At 43.7% G+C, this 19,995-nt stretch overlaps 1 protein-coding gene across 2 annotated transcripts in view; it reads left to right on the top strand.

Annotated features, from left to right (window-relative positions):
• Nucleotides 1–19,995, top strand: part of LOC126162480 (ATP-binding cassette sub-family C member 4-like) — a 203,846-nt gene that overhangs the window by 165,141 nt on the left and 18,710 nt on the right. For both annotated transcript variants that reach the window (XM_049919023.1, XM_049919022.1), the window contains exons 20-24: nucleotides 627–800; nucleotides 9,982–10,109; nucleotides 10,202–10,447; nucleotides 17,353–17,513; nucleotides 18,309–18,438. In XM_049919023.1, coding sequence (XP_049774980.1) covers nucleotides 627–800; nucleotides 9,982–10,109; nucleotides 10,202–10,447; nucleotides 17,353–17,513; nucleotides 18,309–18,438 — 839 coding nt within the window. The remainder of the gene's footprint in view (nucleotides 1–626; nucleotides 801–9,981; nucleotides 10,110–10,201; nucleotides 10,448–17,352; nucleotides 17,514–18,308; nucleotides 18,439–19,995) is intronic.

Genomic DNA, 19,995 nt, shown 5'->3' with positions numbered 1-19,995 from the left:
TCGGAAAACACTGTGAAAAAATAAATTGTTTGTACCAGTCAACAATACATTTTCCATTCAATTTGCCATTGTGCTACAACTATAACATCGGAAAATCCGCATCGGCAGCTGAGTGGTCATCGGCCATGTGGAGGACCCGGGTTCGATCCGGGTAGTCCTAACGATTTTTCTTTGATGCGAGGACTGTTAGGGATCCGTTCAGTTTCGTGACGCCAATTAAGCTACGTGGCCCAGTGGTAGTGGCTCTACGGTCTGGAAAGTCTGCAAAACGGACAACGGACGGGAGAGCGGTGCGCTGACCACATGCCGCTCCATACCGCACCCACATGAAGGCACAAGACAGCGGATCACACAGTCACCGGTAGACGTCCCTTGGCCCTTCACGGACTGGACGAAGAGCTCGTTTTTAAGTAATATAGGAATCTTCTTTTATCCTCTGCTAATCCTTATTTATTTATTACTGATGTACAAAAATTAACTGTATGTGGTGTCTTTAGTACTTTATGTGCCAATGGTGATCTGTTTAATAAATTTCATTCACAGAAGTTTCGATGTACGCAAATCACTTACATTTCATTGTTTAGAGATCTGAAGAATCATTCACTGTTCGAATGCATGTTATACAGCTTCCTTCGGTGGATCTGGCGTCGGACTGGCCATTTCACAGTCACTTACTCTGACAGTTATGCTACAGTTCGGTATCCTGCAAATGACCGAAGTCCTTAGTCAGATGACGTCAGTGGAGAGAATCCTCGAATATACCAAAATTCCATCCGAAGCAGCTTTGGAGTCGACACCAGGTAAGCAAGCATAGTAAATTAAACATTGCAACATTTAAATTTAATAGGCTCCTCGACGCTGCTTGACAACAGAGAGATGTTGAATGTTCTGCTAGCGATTACATTGCCTCACAAAAAGCGTGGTGCACCCACAAGGGGAGGAGGAAACGAAATGAAACTTCACGGGCTGGGAGGGCCTGTGATGTTATTTAAGTAATTACAACTCGACTCAGATTTACAAACTTGGCATTATGGGCCCAGTTATATGTATACGTGGCACCCCATCTGCCGTGATGCAGCGCTGATTAGATTTGGAAGGCGCTGTATCTTCTCCCGAGCTAAGCTGCACGACAGCTGTTACAGCCGTTTCTTGATGCCTTCGATACTGGGACTGAGATACTGTTCACTTCCGAACTGGTCCCAGACATATTCTTTGGGGGCGAGGTCTACTTGGTGTTCCTGGCCACAGGAGTAGTCAGTATCACGCAGCTGATAGAGACACGTCTAATGTGTGAATGAGCAATGTCCTACAGACAAATGGCACCACGAATCTGTCGCATGAGAGGTAATACACGAGGCGCGGGATGACTCTGCCACGCCTCGCGCCGTCAGTTCCGTCAGCCAGTACCAGCCCTAGGAGTATGAGACGTCTCGCAGGTGCCCGCCATACTCACAGCATCTCCACTCATCGCTGAACACAGTGCGGCTCTGTCCATCAACTGTCCACGCTTCCCGGCCCGGCCACGGCACCACTCCAAAGGCAGCCGTTTCTGTTGTGCTGTTGCCCGCAGCCTGCACAAGGGACGGTTATTCGCTAGTGCGGATGCTGCTGGTCTCCGACCAATCCTGTGGGGTGACGCATTATGTCGCATGGGGTCCATTTCTTGTTCTCGGAGCACGCGCAGACGCAGATGTGAAGAGGTTACGATCTGCTTGATGTGCAAGACGACGATCATCCCTTTTAGTGGTCAGACTTGGTCGACCGGAAACCTGACCACTAGTCTGCCTGCCTTCGCTCACCCACGCAGATCAATATCGGGCTTTTATCACATCCAAATGTCCCACAAATCTGGATATTGCGCAGTTCCACCAAGACACCAATGAAGAACCACAATGACGCCCCGTCCAGGCAGTGTCAGTTGCTGATAACGCTGTCTCTCACGAGTAGGCGGCATCTCCGTGTCATTCAAAGCGTTCACTTACCGTTTGACGCTGTTGATGGCCCTTATATACCACATCAGGCTTTGTAACATCAGTAAACGTGAACAGTACTAACGCACTCTGGTGACCGTTCTATATGTCACGATAGTGAGCTCATATGCGAAATTACATTGACATTCGGCCATGTATTCCAGGTGCTTTACTTTTTTGTCAGGCTGTATAGTACCAATACTGATTTTGTGCCAATGCTGCCAGTCTCATATTTTAGAACTTACGGTGCTTATCTTTATATAGTATTTGTAAATAACTTCTATAAATACTCAGCGAGTGCTGTAGCGCTGTAGTGAGTCACTGAACTAGCATTCGGAAGATCGAAGTTCAATTACCTCTCCAGCAATCCACTTACAGGTGTTTCACTGTTACCCAAAATCTCCCAGGGGAAACTTTGCGATACTTCCTTCGAAAGGGACGTGACCAACGTCCTTCACAATGTCTCTCCAGTCAGAGCGCCCCTTTCGTCTCTAATGATGTTGTCGTTCAACGTCTCTTTCCCATTTTACCTTTTGGTTACATTAACTCTGCCGGAATATTGATTTCAGATTATCTGTTAAGCTCATGTACACTGACATGATGAAAGTAATGGAATAACGATGCACACATATTTAGATGGCGGTATTGTCGTGTACACAAAGCATGAAAGGTCAGTGCATTGACGGAGCCGTCATTTCTATTCAGGTGATCCATGTGAAGAGGTTTTCGACGTGATTATAGCCACACGACGGTAATTAACAGCCTTTGAACGCGGAACGGTAATTGGAGCTAGACGCACTTTGGAAATCGTTAGGTAATTCAATATTCCGACATCCACAGCTGCAAGAGTGTGCCGAGAATACCAGATTTCAAGCATTACCTCTCACCACGGGCTACGCAGTGGCCGACGCCCTTCACCCAAGGACCGAGAGCAGAAGCGTTTGTATATAGTTGTCAGTGCTAACAGACAAGCAACATTGCGTGAAATAACCGCTGAAATCAATGTCGGTTGTACGAAGAACGTAAACAGTGCGGCGAAATTTGGCGTTAACGGGCTGTGGCAGGAGATGACCGACGCGATTGCCTTTGCTAACAGCACGACATCGCCTGCAGCGCCTTTCCTGGGCTGTGACTATATCGTTTAAACCATAGACGACCGGAAAACCGTTCCTGGTGAGAAGAATCCTGATTTCAGTTGGTAAGAGTTGATGGTTGGTTTCGAGTATGGCACAGATCCCAAGAAGCCATGGACTCCAGTTGTCAACAAGGCCCTGTGTAAGTTGGTGGCGGCTCCAAAATGGTGTGACCTGGGTTTACACGGAATGGACTGATCCTCCTGTCCAACTGAACCGATCATTGACTGGAAATGGTTATATTCGGCCATTCATGGACACAGTGAGGGAATTTTCTGGATGACGATGGGCCGCGTCACTGAGCAAAAATTGTTCGCAAAAATTGTTCGCCACATAAATCATCTGATATGAATCCAATTGAACATTTATGGGACATAAGCGGGGGTCAGTACGTGTAGGAAATCCTGCACCGTCAACACTTTCGCAATTACTGACGGCGGTAGAGGTAGCGTGGCTCAGTGTTATTACAGAAGTTCCAGCGACTTGTTGAGTCCATGCCACGTCGAGTTGCTGCATTATGCCGTGAAGGAGATCCGACATGGTATTAGGAGGTATCCTATGACTTTTGTTACCTGAGCGTATAGCCTCGCCGCGCGGAGTGGCCGTGCGGTTTGAGGCGTCATGTCACGGACTGCGCGGCTCCTCCCGCCGGAGGTTCGAGTCCTCCCTCGGGCATGGGTGCGTGTGTTGTTCTTAGTATAAGTTAGTTTAAGCAGTGAGTAAGTCTATGGACCGATGACCTAAGCAGTTTGGTCCCTTAGGAATTCACACCCATTACACCATATAGCTTCTATTTAATTTCTTAAGTAAATCAGGTGAACAGTAGTTTTTTTTATTTAGACAATATTTTTTACGTAGGGACTTCAGAAAATAGGTTACACATGACGTCACACGATAAGACCACTGCGGGTTTCCAGCACACATAGTTCTGCTGCAGTACTTATAACAAGTGCATCACAGTTTGGGAGTGACATGGTGATGCAACTGGAAACGTACTCCCAAGCTGAAGTAAGTGGGTCGTCTCGATTCTTGTGGGCAAGACGTCTAAACTACACTCACATTCACCATGCTATACTGGCGGTATGTGGACCAAATGAACTGTCGCGTCGAGCCGTAATAAAATGACAACAACAAATCGGCCAAGGCTTCACAGACGCGGGGGCTGTTGATCGCGAAGTCCAGGTCCTGCACCATGCCATTTGCTTCTTTTCGGCAAGCTGAGAGCATACTTGGAAGACTGGAGGGAAAGAAACGTTCCAACGATGAGGACGTTCACACACCAGCTGCCCAATGTCTTTGTGCCGAAGGAGCGGGTTGCCATCGCCGAGATACTGAACGATTGGCAGGAAGTTTCGACAGTTTCTCGCAGATATTTGGTGACTATGATGAAAAATAATGCCATGTGTGTTACTTTGAGGTGTAGTGCAGCACTCAATAAAAGGTACTCGACCTGCCGGAATAATGTGTAACCTACTTTTTGAAGTCCCCTGGTATATTTTCTAACCAAATTAGTGACTACCTAGACTGATTTCGTAAAACCTGGAAGTGGTAAAAGACAACAGGCCTATTTATTTGTATTTCCCAACTCCTACATCTGTTCTCCGCAGGTCAGCTTACGGCGTGTGCCAGAAGGTACTCGGTGTTCCACTATCCTATCCTTCCTTTGCTGCTCCTTCCGTGAAAGCTGCATGATGAGAGAGCCTGTACTTACGCCTCCGTATTTTTGATTCCTCTAAGTTTCCCACCGTATTCGTTTCGTGAGATGTGTGAAGGAGGCAGGAACACGTTGCCCGACTCTTGCTAGAACGTACTCTCTCCAGACGTTCACAACAGTCCTTGCCGCAGCAGGCTGAGGGGCTCCGTGACGCTCTCGCCATTACTAATCAAACTCGTCAAGAAACGGTTTGCTCTTCTTTGAACCGAACCTCCACTACGCCCTCTATCAATCCTACCTGGTAGGCGCCCTAAGCGAACAATGTTCAAGAATCCGGACGAATAATGGTTCTGTTGACTATTTCTTTCCTAGGTGAACTAGATTCCCTTAGGATTCTTACAATCAATCTCAGGCTATTAAATATCTTCTTATGTGGTCGTTCCATACAAAATCTATGGCACATATGCTCCACGATATTTTATTTCCATTTATTTATTGACAAACTAGTAATGAAATAACTGTGACTCTCTCCACACATTTATTCTAAGTACGCTATATTCGTTTATGTTGCCAAATGCCAGAATTAGTATCAAGATTCAATCACATGCAGGTCTTCCAAAATTTCGTCACAATTTCCTGGCCTTACAACTTACCTACATTCAGTAACATCACCTGGAAACAGCCTTACGAAGATTACGTAATTATCCACAAAACGATTCACAAACTAGGCATAAATCGTCCAAAATAACTGTCGTACGACTATTAATACTCTCAAGGGATACAGACAAATTACTTCAATATCTGACGGTTTCTCCCAGTTTATTAACGACGTTGCGAGTTCTGTTTACTAGGTATACAGTCCGGTCACAAAGCAGCTCCTGCTTTGCTCACCAGTTACAGTGCCAGACTGTACGGAATAGGTTCCAGTACTCGAGAACCGTGACTTCCGTGTTGTCCCCGCTGTTCATTGCCATCTGATATTCAAGGACGAGCAAAATGAACTGAGTTCTAGTTCTGTGTTTATAGAACCCATTCATACAGAGGAATAATGTTCCATAATTCGACAACAGACTGAGTCAGACACATTACGGTAATGGGCATCCATTCAACAACCCGTCTTGAAAACTGGAATGGCCTATGCCCGATTTCAAACGCCTGGTACGCTTGGCTGTTCATTCGACCTTTCACGTAACCTATACAGTAACATACGAGTTTCCCGTCTAGATTGCGGTTTGTTGTAAGACTCCTGTAGCGATGCAGTCCTTCAACAAAGGAAATTGCTTTCAATACGTTAGTTCGTCCAGTCTTAGAGTACTGTTCATCTGTATGGGAGCTTTACCAGTTGAGTCTCATTCAAGAGGTTGGAAAGGTCCAAAGAAGAGCGGCAAGATTCGTGACTGGTACATTTAGCCATCGCGAGAGCGTTACAAATGTCATAGAAAGTTTGAAGTGGGATACACTTCCAGATAGACGACACGCTAAACTGAAGGGGCTACTCACTAAATTCCGAAATCCGATCTTCGCTGAGGATGTAGAGCTTGTATTATTACCATCAATTTTCAAATCGCGCAATGATCACCATTCAAAGATAAGGGAAATTTGAACTCGTCATGAGGCGTTCAGACAGTACGATCCGCGAGTGGTACAGAGGGGGGGGGGGGGGGGGGGGGGGGGGGGGGGAATATAACATTGGCGCGAATTGTGACCTCCGCCACACACCGCTTGGTGGCTAGCGTAGTATATATGTGGATGTAGATGTAGATGTACAGTCGCTTTACTTCTACTGAGCAACTGTAGTTCGTCTTTATATTAACAACCACTTATCTTAAAATCTTTCATTTTGGCGTTCGCGCTACGGTTGAAAGAGCAAACCGTAGTATGAACTTCCTCAATGAAATAACTGCAGAGGCCGACAGATGCTGTGTGTCATCCTTCATGTCAACGCTAGTAGTATCACGGAACGTTTGAGTAGCTTAATCTCTTATTCTATGGGTCCACAGCGTCGAAATTATTTCTGAATGATGAAACGTTTTTTTTTTAAAAAAAAAGTAGGTTGTCAAATTCTATAATGCAAGATGACCTTTATTGCATCGTGTACATACGAGAACGTGCTGAGCATTGTCTCCGAATTCTGCATGTGAAAACTCTTAAAAATATTTAAGTAAAACAAGTGAAATTAACATTTTACATCTTTACCCTTCACGTCTACGTATTTTTTCTCCATATAGTCATCTTGCCGACAAGCTCATTTCTCCCAAAGAGAGATCAGTTTTTTGATATCGTCACTGTAGAATGTTTGACACTGTTGACGGAGCCACAAGCTCATCCCTAATTGCACCACTTCATCTTCATCAAAGTAAAGTCCACGAAGGTGTTTCTTAAGTTTTGGAAACATATGAAAATCGAGTGGTCGGGGTGTATGGAGGATGATCGATGACAGTGCCCCAAGGAGTCAGACTGTTCCAGATGTCGCAGCGCTCGTGTGTGGTCTAGCATTGTCAAGCTGAAAGAGAAGGTGTTCCATGTGTGAACTAACTCCTCGAAATCGTAACTCGATTACAGCACCCTGTTTTTCACGCACCACCACAGTTACGTTACACAGCGGCGTGTTACACGCTGCAATTCTGAACCTGGTACCGGTAGAGGGCTGAAAATATGAATACATGGCGAATAAAGATGTAGAATGTTAATAATGCTTGTTTTATTTGAAAATCTTTAAGAGTTTTCACATAAACATTCAGAGGCATCTCACTTCAGTACGCTCTTATACATGACATTACGGGCCAGTTTAGGACTGTGGCTATTTTCCAGCATACCTCCGGTGGTGATGTGTGTGTCACTAAACAGATTTTAAATATGACGCACACATTACCGCCTCAAATACATTTCACAGTGGCCACAGGCTGAGAATAGACAGAAATGTGTACATGGTTCAGGAAAGGTCATGTTGCATTATAGAACTTGACAGTATAAAGTGCTATTTAAAATGGTTTCGTGATTCAGAGATCGAACAGATGATTTTTGTCTTACTTTGGTTAAGACCAAACTTTTTAGGATTGTTTTGCAATATCCGTAGCTGCAACTTTTTTTTCGCACTAACCGACCGCATCTCACATAGGGCTCCTTACGTTCATTTCGGCTTCTTTCAGATTTCATGTGTTAACAAGGCTTTCAGCTTAAAACTGTGACTTAGCTTTTTTTTTATTTCGTTGCAAGTTTCTAATACAGTTTTAACCAACAATGGATCTTTTCTATATTCAAACATTACTCAACACATAGCAGTCCAAACTAATTGTCTTAATGCACTCACATTCTTTTTTTTAGATTGATGTTCGAGATATTCAGCACAGAGACGAACGATGTTGATTCTTCGTGTAAAATCTGCAGTCTATTTCTTATAACACTTGTTATTTTTCTATCTATCTTAACAGCCACTTCTACTTTGTTAGTAACTGACACCACTCAAATCGTTCGTTTAGTACCCTCTTTCCTTTTTTATGGTTGTTCCAACCACCTCACAACACACGGGCAAAGTATGGACTGTCACGGGTAACAGAGCCCCTTTTCAGCTAGAGAAACGTGCAAAAGGGATGCAGAAACATTAAAAATATATTAAATTAGGTATTACGTATAATTTAAAATACTGATGGTTTCCATTGAGGTTTTCTTGAAAGAAAAGAGCCGATGTTGAGGAGTAAGTAAATAAAACTCACGTCTTCCTCTAGTGTTTAGAGTTGTTGGAGGTGATAGCGCAAGATCAGGGATTGTCAGGGAATAGGGCTGAGGTTTGTTGACTTTTAGAGAGAAGTAAGCAATGGACGGCACGACTTTTGGTGAGACATTGTTTTGGATGGTTTGCGATATGGATTTGTTGGGGATGGGGACATCAGATCAAGCTGTTTGAAGTAAACGGAGAAGACTGAGAAGGAGAAGAGTCCTGAAAGTTAGTAGAAAGGATGTGGATTGGTGAGTGGATTTGTGAGCACATACCGTGGTCAGTTAGGCAAAAGCGGTTATGTTCCTTTCGAAAGAATGTGAAGCGCCTGTTGACGTCAGGTTGAGAGGTGGTGGTATAAGAGTGACAGACAACGAAGGTAACTCATCAGTTATGGAACTACAGGATAATTGGTGTCGAGCTTTCGGGAAGTGATGGAAAGTGGGGGTATTCAGTATGGTAAAGGAGAGGGTTTAAATTAAGAAGGTGACAACGGGATTCCAGTAGGGAAGGAGAACGCATATCGAAGGCGTAGCGGATTCCTCGCCTTTCGAGGACTTGAGGGAGTGAAAGAATTTTGTTGCACGGAAACCCAGACGGCATTTTCGTGACAAACAGTAGGTCGAAATAACATTTGGCTTGGACGTACTAGGCTAAAGTAGTCTTCGACAACTCATGTTAAAGGTGTCAGGATATAAACTGCACAAATATTACATTTTTCAGACCATATTTTACAGTGAAATCGCAAATCTGTTGTTATCAACTTCTGACAGTAAAACGAAACAGGAACAATCGCAAAGTGTTACTAAAATCATTTTGGATTCTGAGTAATGTCTATTCATTAACAGGAAAAGCATAGAGCATCTATTTGCAATGTTATAAGACACACATGAAACGATGAGTTGATGATACCAATTCTTACTTATTTTCGGAGAAACCCAGTAATCTCTCAGACTTCGGTCACTTCGTTCATTATATGGAGATTAGCAAGAAGAAAGCTAGCCAAAGCAGTTGAAAAAAGATGAAGACTTTTACGTTACCTAATTTTTTCTGCTCTACCGAACCACACAATTCCTATAAGTAGTGATGAACAACGATAAAATAACAAATATAATGTTCATTCCTCGTTCTATCATTTTGTAGAATACTATGAGTGGGTGATACAACACACACAATGTAGAAAATATAACATCGGACCCATGTTTGTCTCCATTTTGTGTAAAAACGATAAAAATCTGAAGTCCTAATTCACCTCCAATCGTTTTAGAGTCGTATAATACAGAACAGTGGGCCTCTGTGCTACCACCATGTCACACACGCAAATTCATTAACGTTGTTATTGTTTCTCGGCTAGTAATACAGCTACAGTGATACCTAACCGTATTCTTCATTTGCGTTAAAAGATGTTTGAAATACTTCAAGTGCAATAGGTGCGTTAAGTTAAATTCATAGTCCACAATTTCTGACAAATGTATATCTGTGTCTCACCTCCAACATTTGTCATTTCAGATAAAAAACCACCAGATACATGGCCTCAGAGAGGTCACATCACCTTTCGGAGGGTATATCTGAAATATAAGCCAACAGAATCTCCAGTCCTCAGAGATCTTAATTTCTCTATTCAAGCAATGCATAAGGTGGTAAACCTTGTATTTTCCAGTGTACTTTTAACTCATTACTTTTGTCTTCGTACGTTTCTAAAACTTATTCTTTGTTTTTTTGTATGTAGATTGGTATTGTAGGAAGAACTGGCGCTGGAAAATCGTCTCTAATCTCCGCCCTTTTCCGCCTAGTCAATATAGACGGGACTATTCTAATAGATGACATCGACATTAGCGGCCTCGGTCTGCACGACCTGCGAAAGAAAGTCTCGATTATTCCCCAGGAGCCCGTTCTGTTCTCAGAGACGCTCCGCTTTAATCTGGACCCGTTCTCTGAGTTTGATGATGACAAGCTCTGGAATGCCCTTGAAGAGGTAAGTTTGTCACAATGGCCTACTAAATATAGTTATTAACATGTACAAGTCGAATGAGTGATTCAGAAGTAAGTAGGTATTAAAAGAGCGTTGTTCAAAGGTGAATCAAAAAGGTAATGTCTTCTGTGTCTTAAAAAATTTACTAGTGAACATGTAACAGCGCAGTTAGTGCAGATCGTAGCCTGCACTGTCCTCTACACAACACTGGCGTTCAACAGTCACCATGCACTTGTACACATTGTCGAATCTGTGCATTAAAACCAGCGTGGAAAAATTCAATGTTTTTCTTCTTAGCCCACTATTTTAAAACGCCTGGCTTTGCTGTTGATTTTGAAATCTAAAGCGTCTGTCACCTCGAATCACTTCACCAGCACGTCCTCGACTGTGACAGACGTTGTCGGCTGCCCGCTGCGTGGTTTGTTTGCAATGTCAGTCTCCGTTACCAAACTCGTTCATCCAACGCTGTACACAGCTGAAGTCTATTACAGCAACCCCATACACATTCTTCACAGGTAAGTCTAAAACTGCTTCAAAACAGTGGGTCAAGAAGCAAAACACTGAATTCTTTTAAACTAGTTTTGATGCCTGAGTTCACACGTGATAAAAATCTGCACAAATGCATGGTGACTGTGTTGAAGGAAGTGTTGAGCACGGGGCGTTTCAGACTGTGACCTCTGTTGTCTGCCCCTGGTAGCTGTGTGGTCAGCGCGATGGAATGTCATACCTAACGGCCCGGGTTCGATTCCCGGCTGGGTCGGAGATTTTCTCCGCTCAGGGACTGGGTATTGTGTTTGCCCTTATCATCATCATTTCATCCCCATCGACACGCAAGTCGCTGAAGTGGCGTCAACTCGAAAGACTTGCACCAGGCGAGCGGTCTACCCGACGGGCGGCCCTAGCCACACGGCGTTTATTTTATTCCTCTGTTATATGTTCATTATTAAATTTTTTGACGTAGGATGCATTACTTTTGTATTATCGCAATGAAGCAAAGGTCCATATGGTTAATCTGTTTCCTCTAGCATAATAAATGTGCAGGGTCACTATTTATTTAGAGTCGCACGGAATGATCCGTGATTGATAGGTAATTCGGAATTAGTCCCATTAATAGCATTTTCCTAACGATAATTATTGTTTATTGTTCTTGTTACTAACTAGTATATTCTGATCAATATTAGGCCTAAAATGAAAAAAAATTGTGATCGTAGAGATAGTACGAGAATCTCTTGCGTCACCCAAAAACTTTCTTCTTGTTTTCTATGTCAGTGCCTCAACATAATTGTGATAACTTGTGCTGTAACAAAGTCTCTCGCCAGGTGACACAACTGTATTGTAACCATACTAGGCTTACCATAGGAAGCTACGGTACAGAGGGCTCGAGCTACACTACTGGCCATTAAAATTTCTACACCACGGAGATGACGTGCTACAGACGCGAAATTTAACCAACAGGAATAAGATGCTGCGAAATGCAAATGATTATCTTCTCAGAGCATTAACACAAGGTTGGCGCTGGTGGCGACACCTACAACGTGCTGACATGAGGAAAGTTTCCAGCCGATTTCTCGTACACAAACAGCAGTTGACCGGCGATGCCTGGTGAAACGTTGTTGCGATGCCTCGTGTAAGGTGCAGAAATGCGTACCATCACGTTTCCGACTTTGATAAAGGTCGGATTGTAGCCTATCGCGATTGCTGTTTATCGTATCGCGACATTGCTGCTCGCATTGGTCGAGATCCAATGACTGTTAGCAGAATATGGAATCGGTGGGTTCAGAGGGTAATACGGAACGCCGTGCTGGATCCCAATGGCCTCGTATCACTAGCAGTCGAGATGACAGGCATCTTATCCACATGGCTGTAACGGATCGTGCAGCCACGCCTCGATCCATGAGTAAATAGATGAGGACCTTTGCAAGACTACAACCATCTGCACGAACAGTTCGACGACGTTTGCAGCAGCATGGACTATCAGCACGGAGACCATGGCTGCGGTTACCCTTGACGCTGCATCACAGACAGGAGCGCCTGAGATGGTGTACTCAACGACGAACCTGGGTGCACGAATGGCAAACCGTCATTTTTTCGGATGAATCCAGGTTCTGTTTGCAGCATCATGATGGTCGCATCCGTTTTTGGCGACATCGCGGTGAACGCACATTGGAAGCGTGTACTCGGCGTCACCATACTGGCCTATCACCCGGTGTGATGTTATGGGGTGCCATTGGTTACATGTCTCGGTCACCTCTTGTTCGCACTGATAGCACTCTGAACAGTGGACGTTATATTTCAGATGTGTTACGACCGTGTCTCTACCCTTCATTCGATCCCTGCGAAACCCAACATTTGAGTAGGATAATGCACGACCACATGATGCCGGTCCTGTACGGGCCTTTTGTGGATACAGAAAATGTTCGACTGCTGCCCTGGCCAGCACGTTCTCCAGATCTCTCACCAATTGAAAACGTCTAGTCAATGGTGGCCGAGCAACTGGCTCGTCACAATACACCAGTCACTCACTACTCTTGATGAACTGTGATATCGTGTTAAATCTGCATGACAGCTGTACCAGTACAAGGCTATCCAACCTCTGTTTGACTCAATGCCCAGGCGTATCAAGGCCGTTATTACGGCCAGAGGTGGTTGTTTTGGCTACAGATTTCTCAGGATCTATGCACCCAAATTGCGTGAAAATGTAATCACATATCAGTTCTAGTATTATATATTTGTTCAATGAATACCCGTTTATCATCTGCATTTCTTCTGGTGTAGCAATTTTAATGGCCAGTAGTGTATCTAGGAATACTTCCAAGCGACATTTGTGCAAAATTAATCTGTGTCCTATTTGTTGAGTTCCCCATATAACTAGCTGCTTTTCGTTATGCTATGAAGCCGACCTCGGGGAAGATCCGTTTGGATTCCGTAGAAATACTGGAACACGTGAGGCAATACTGACCCTACGACTTACTTTAGAAGCTAGATTAAGAAAAGGCAAAACCTACGTATCTAGCATTTGTAGACTTAGAGAAAGCTCTTGACAGTGTTGACTGGAATGCTCTCTTTCAAATTATGAAGGTGCCAGGGGTAAAATACGGGGAGCGAAAGGCTATTTACAATTTGTACAGAAACCAGATGGCAGTTATAAGGGTCAAGGGACATGAAAGGGAAGCAGTGGTTGGGAAGGGAGTGATACAGGGTTGTACCCTTTCCCCGGTATTATTCAGTCTCTATATTAAGCAAGCAGTAAAGGAAACAAAAGAAAAATTCGGAGTAGGTATTAAAATCCATGGAGAAGAAATAAAAACTTTGAGGTTCGCCGATGACATTGTAATTCTGTCAGAGACAGGAAAGCATTTGGAAGAGCAGTTGAACGGAATGGATAGTGTCTTGAAAGGAGGATATTAGATGAACATCAACAAAAGCAAAACGAGGATAATGGAATGTAGTCGAATTAAGTCGGGTGATGCTGAGGGAATTAGATTAGGAAATGAGACACTTAAAGTAGTAAAGGAGTTTTGCTATTTCGGGAACAAAATAACTGATGATGGTCGAAGTAGAGAAGATATAAAATGTAGGCTGGTAATGGCAAGGAAAGCGTTTCTGAAGAAGAGAAATTTGTTAACATCGAGTATAGATTTAAGTGTCAGGAAGTCGTTTCTGAAAGTATTTGTATGGAGTGTAGCCATGTATGGAAGTGAAACATGGATGATAAACAGTTTGGACAAGAAGAGAATAGAAGCTTTCGAAATGTGGTGCTACAGAAGAATGCTGAAGATTAGATGGGTAGATCACATAACTAATGAGGAAGTATTGATCAGAATTAGGGAGAAGAGGAATTAGTGGCACCACTTGACTAGAAGAAGGCATGGGTTGGCAGGACAAGTTCTGAGGCATCAAGCGATCCCCAATTCAGTATTGGAGGGCAGCGTGGAGGGTAAAATTTGCAGAGGGAGACCAAGAGATGAATACACTAAGCAGATTCAGAAGGATGTAGGCTGCAGTAGGTACTGGGAGATGAAGCAGCTTGCACAGGATAGAGTAGCATGGAGAGCTGCATCAAACCAGTCTCAGGACTGAAGACCACAACAACAACATGAAGGCACAAACTCTTTGTGCGTATTACACCAGAAAAGACAACTGCTATGTCTCAGTGATAATATGGTGGACCGAAAATCAACCAAATATCGGAAAACTCCAAGTCTTGTACCACCAAAGACAGTGGCAGATGACAGAAGTTTCCAACAGTTACAGGGAAAGTTTAAAAATTAAGCTGAAAACTTTCATCGTTAAGCGAACCTACGGTTAGGTGTGTTATCCCGAAACTGAGCGCTACGGTCGCAGGTTCGAATCCGGCCTCGGGCATGGATGTGTGTGATATCCTTACGTTAGGTTTAAGCAGTTCTAAGTTCTAGGGGACTGATGACCTCATATGTTAAGTCCCAAAGTGCTCAGAGCCCCCGAAACTGAGCATCAGGAGAAGAAAGTTCAACAAGATTCCTGCACATGCGGAACTAATCGAATAGCAACACAAGGAAACGAGTTTGTGCGGCAAATAAGACACGTGCAAAGTACTGGATGGACTGTTTATTGGTCGTTAATAGTGAGGAGTTGACGTGCGGCCTAGGAGAAAAATAAGGGGTGTGTGTGTAGAGTCTTTGATTACTGTTCGGAAAGCCTTCGGTCCCGAGGTCGACTGCAGCCAGTCTTTCCATTTTGAACAAAAATCATTCGCAATGGCGACCGAAGACTTTTGGGATTAGTAATTGCCCTCTTTCTGCCAAATAGGGCGGAGAAGTGGACAGAGGTCCAGGGAACTCTCTTGCCCTTAGGTTGGAAACAGCCCCAACAAGGCGAAAGAAGCAGCAGTGATCAACGCCATGAGGATACAGATGACAACAAAAACCACTGCATTACATTTAATGTGTATCCACAGGACATGTGGCCTGTAACAATCTCTCCAGCTGCAAAATATTCCGGAATAGTCCCCCATTCGGTTCTCCGGGAGGTGACTGCCAAGGGGGTGGCGACCATTAGAAAAACACCTAGTAACCAACGAAAGAGTAACGTTCTATGAGTCGGGACTGGAGTGTAAAATGTTTTAACGCAGTAAGAAAACTGAAAAGTGTGAAGGGTAAACATAAAAGTTCAACCTAGATATAATGGGGGTCGAAGTGAAATGGAACGAAAACAAGGACAACGACTATAGGCTAATATCAACAACAGTAGAAAATGGTATAACTGTAGCAGGGTTCGTCATGAGTAGGAAACTAGGGCAGAAAATGAGCTACTGTGAACATTTCAGTAAAAGAGTTCACGTGAGGGAGATGAAAATCTAATAATCATGGGGGCCTGCAGGGGAAGGAACAGGAGAAAAAGTAACTGGGTGGTATGCGCTTGGCAATAGGAATGAAAGAGGAGAAAGACTGAGTTCTGCAATAAATATCAGATGGTAATAGTGATTACTCTGTTCGAGAATGACAAGAAATGGAGGAATACGTGGAAAAGACTGGGAGACTTGGGAACATTCTAGTTGGATGATGTCATGGTCAGACAGAGACCCCGTAATCAGATATTAGATTGTAAGACCTTCCCAGGAGCAGATACAGACTCGGATCACAGTTTAGTGAGGATGAAGAGAAGAATGAAGTTCAAGAGAATCGTCCGGAGGAATCAGTGTGGAAGGAAGTGGGTTACTGAAGTACTGAGGAACGACGAGGCGCGTCTGAAGCTCGCTAAGGATGTGTTTACTGCGGTAAGGAATACCAGAGTAGGCAGTTTAGTTGAAGGGGAGGGACATTTCTGAAAAGGAGAAATTACAGATGGCGGACAGACAACACAGGTATAAGGAAGGAAACTGCGAAGAAACCATTGGAAACAGAAGACATGCTTCAGTACTGATCGACGAAAGAAGGAAATACATAAATTTTCAGAGAAAGAGATGAATATGGCAATATAAATCCCTTGCGAATGAAATAAATGGGAAGTGCAGGGGAGCCTAGGTGAAATGGCTGCCAGGAAGATGTGCCTAAATCGGAAGAGAAACGATCGTCGGGTGGACTGATACAACATACAGAAAAGTATAAATAACCTTCGGTGAATTATAAGCAGTGCTAGTAACATTAAGAGTGCAATGGGAATTCCATTGTTGAATGCATAAGAGAGAGAGAGTAGAGGGAAAGAGTACATTGAAGGTCTCTGTGTTGGGTTGGGGGTGGGGGACGAGGAACCTGTCTGACAGCGTGATAGAACTAGAATAGGAGTCGTTATGGAAGACATGGGGTGTCCAGCGTTAGAGTTAAAATTCAAAAGAGCTCAGGAAGAATTAGATCAAATATGGGCAGAAGGGATCAATAACATTGTTCTTTTTTTTCTTCTTTTTATCCAGACCTCTTTCGTTGGCGGGTTTAAGTAGCATATGCACAAATTTGATAACAGATGAAACATATTATATATGCCCTACAGATGGCGAATACTGTCCTGGGACACATTATGCCACGCCTGCTCGACCTGTTCACGTTGTTCTGTAAGGGTTGTTGGTTGACGAGTCGCACGAGTCGCTTCTCGTCCCAACAAAACAAGTTTGGTACGCATGGCCAACAACTCATTAGTGGAATTTCTAGCAGAAATACACAATTAAGAAGTGTCCCAGCATAATGTGCTATGTCGAGTGATTATAAACTGAAAGAACTGCAACATTTACATTAACGAAATGTTAGTAATACATTTGTTTCTGCTGTACACACTGCAGAGAGTTGTGTATCATTTATTCATGAAATTATTAAAATCGTTATGATTTTTTTAGTACGTGGTAAAATAATTTATTTGTAGCATTTCACAATGTAAAATATCAATACCATCTTATGTGATTCACAACTTTGTATCAATTATACTGACGAATTTCGCAGGTGGAGCTCAAATCCGGTATACAGACGCTGGACTTCCAGGTGACGGAGGGCGGCAGTAACTTCAGCGTGGGCCAGAGGCAGCTGCTGTGTCTGGCGAGGGCCATACTCAGGAACAACAAAATACTGGTACTCGATGAGGCCACCGCCAACGTCGACCCAGAGTGAGTGACGTGATCCACACAGTTGCAATGTTTGCTCCCAAAACTCTCTTCTTCCAATTTATACGTATCTTCGTCCTTACAATATTTAATAAAAATTCATTTCTCTGCCTTCTTCCTCAACCGTATTTATGTGAGCCAATAAACCGTGATAACGCCGCTGATGGAAAAAGAATTTCATATGTGATGGAAGTTGTAGAGTTGTCACAGAACACTATGGAAATACTGGGTCTCTAAATTTACTTACACTCGTTTCGAAAAACACGATGCCTTTGATTCAAAGATTCCAATTGAAATTCCCTAGGCATCTATAACAGACTTTCTAATGGGCTACAACAACTTGAAAGCAAGGTGACAGAGGTTAGGCCGCATACAGAGGCCCATACACATTCATTCATTTTCCCTCGCTCTCCACCGAGCGAGGTGGCACAGTGGTAAGCACACTGCACTCGCAATCGGAAGGACGAAGCTTCAAATCCGTGCCCTACCATCCTGACCTCGATTTTCCGTGATTTCCCTAAATCGCTTCAGGCAAATGACGGGGTGGTTCCTTTGAAAGGCCACGGCCGACTTCCGTCCCCATACTTCACTTATCCGATGAAATCGATGACCACGCTGCCCCCCCCCCCCCCCCACGCCAAAAAATAAAAAATCGACCAACCAACCAGTCTCCACCTGAGTATAATAGGACAGAAAACAACTAATACTGGTACGAAGTACCCTCTGCCAAGCCACGCACAGTGGAGTGCTTTTATTTCTGCTTTTCTCTGATGATCTGTAAAATAACTTGTGTTCCAGGACAGACGCTCAGATTCAGACTACAATTCGCAGAAAATTCAGGCACTGTACAGTGCTCACCGTAGCCCACAGGCTGAATACCGTTATGGATTCCGACAAGGTTTTGGTAATGGACGCTGGAGCTATGGTGGTAAGTTGAAATATTGTTACTGAAACGGTAGTTGAATAAAATCACATTATCTGTAGCCCATCATCCATCTTATTTCAAGTAACACAAATTATAGGAATCATACGTAATGTTTGCTTATCTAATTTTTAATTGCACCTGGTGTTTCGCTGCAAGTACTAAACCGCAGACTACAGGACAAACGTAATACCTTCCCAGTGCGTATGATAACGCTTCTCAGATAACAGTGCTTTACTAGACATGGTTGTACTGCCGGTGATAGCTCGTCATCACACGAGAAACTTTTCAGTTTGAGTAATATCTAAAACCAAGGATGTCAATAAGCATGAGTTATTAAATATTTAACAAACGAAATCAAAATACTGTTATACATTCAGCAATTCGTGGTTTGTTTGGTTGGTCATGCCCTGAAGTATAATATGGAAACAAACATTTCGAACTGACGTAGGGACCGATGGCCCTAGCAGTCTGGTCCCTTCAATCCCACAAACCAACCAACCGAACTGACGTAGGTTGTTCGTTGTTAATGTGAGTCGCTGGCGATTATTATTTTTCATGTAACTTGCTGCTGCCATTCTCTAATTCGTGACGCACAGACCATCTTTATTGTTTCACAATTCGTGTAGCATTGTCGCCCACGAATTGCGGTTAACAATTAATGTAAAAGTACAATGAGTAGTAAGGATAATTTAAGAAATTGTCAGTAGGCAGCAATGTTGTTGTATTTTCTCCCTTTGTCCTTCTTTTACTGGGCCAGGCCGTGGAGACGACACGACGTCACGACTGAGACCCTCCACTCCATTCTGTTTCCTGCAATGCTTCTCCGTCTGTACCAGGTTTCAAACTTTTGAAAGTCTTCTTTTACTTAGGATTTTGCATGGCAGCTGCGCCATTTACTTATTTGTTCATGACATCCTTTACTGTCGTTAATTATACATCCTAACCACATGCTTATTCTGTTCTGGGGTACTGTCCTTAGCCAGCCCAAAAATACTGGACAATAGTTTTCCGAAGTGGTCAAGTTTTTATCACCCGGATTCGCTGTCTCTAACAAATTTGTATATTACCTGAAACTTTATTTCTCAAAAGCAAAGAACTGTTTTAGGCATGACTTTCTTGAGCTACAAGTCTCATACCGCTAAAGACTATCGGTGTGTGTAAGGGCATTGTAAAGACCTAACGTGAGCTATCGTGCTATTCTCCGAGAGCCCTATTGTTTTTGCAGAGACCGTGAATCGACCGCTATGCGAGTGGCCTGTGGTTTTAAACTCTGTCTGACTTGATACATTTTCTGCGAGTATGGTTTCCAGCAGAGGCGGTGAGCACGTGCGCATCAGGCTCGCTCGTTGCTCGTGAGCTGAACAGCTGTTCGGCAGTGGGGCAGCGGGCGACTCATGCACTAGGCACAGACGCTCGCGAATGACGTGACTCGTAGCTCGATTGAAATCATCGGAGTGTGGCAATGAATGACTTGCCACTCAAAACTGCACGCACAAGCACACGTTTAAGGGGAAACGAAATGCCCTATCCGCATAATGTAAAATTGGGTTCTGTTTATGA

Source organism: Schistocerca cancellata, chromosome 2 (assembly GCF_023864275.1).
Source record: "Schistocerca cancellata isolate TAMUIC-IGC-003103 chromosome 2, iqSchCanc2.1, whole genome shotgun sequence".
NCBI lineage: Eukaryota > Metazoa > Arthropoda > Insecta > Orthoptera > Acrididae > Schistocerca > Schistocerca cancellata.
Note: the sequence above shows the minus strand (reverse complement) of the source record. Positions and strands in the feature narration are given on the sequence as shown.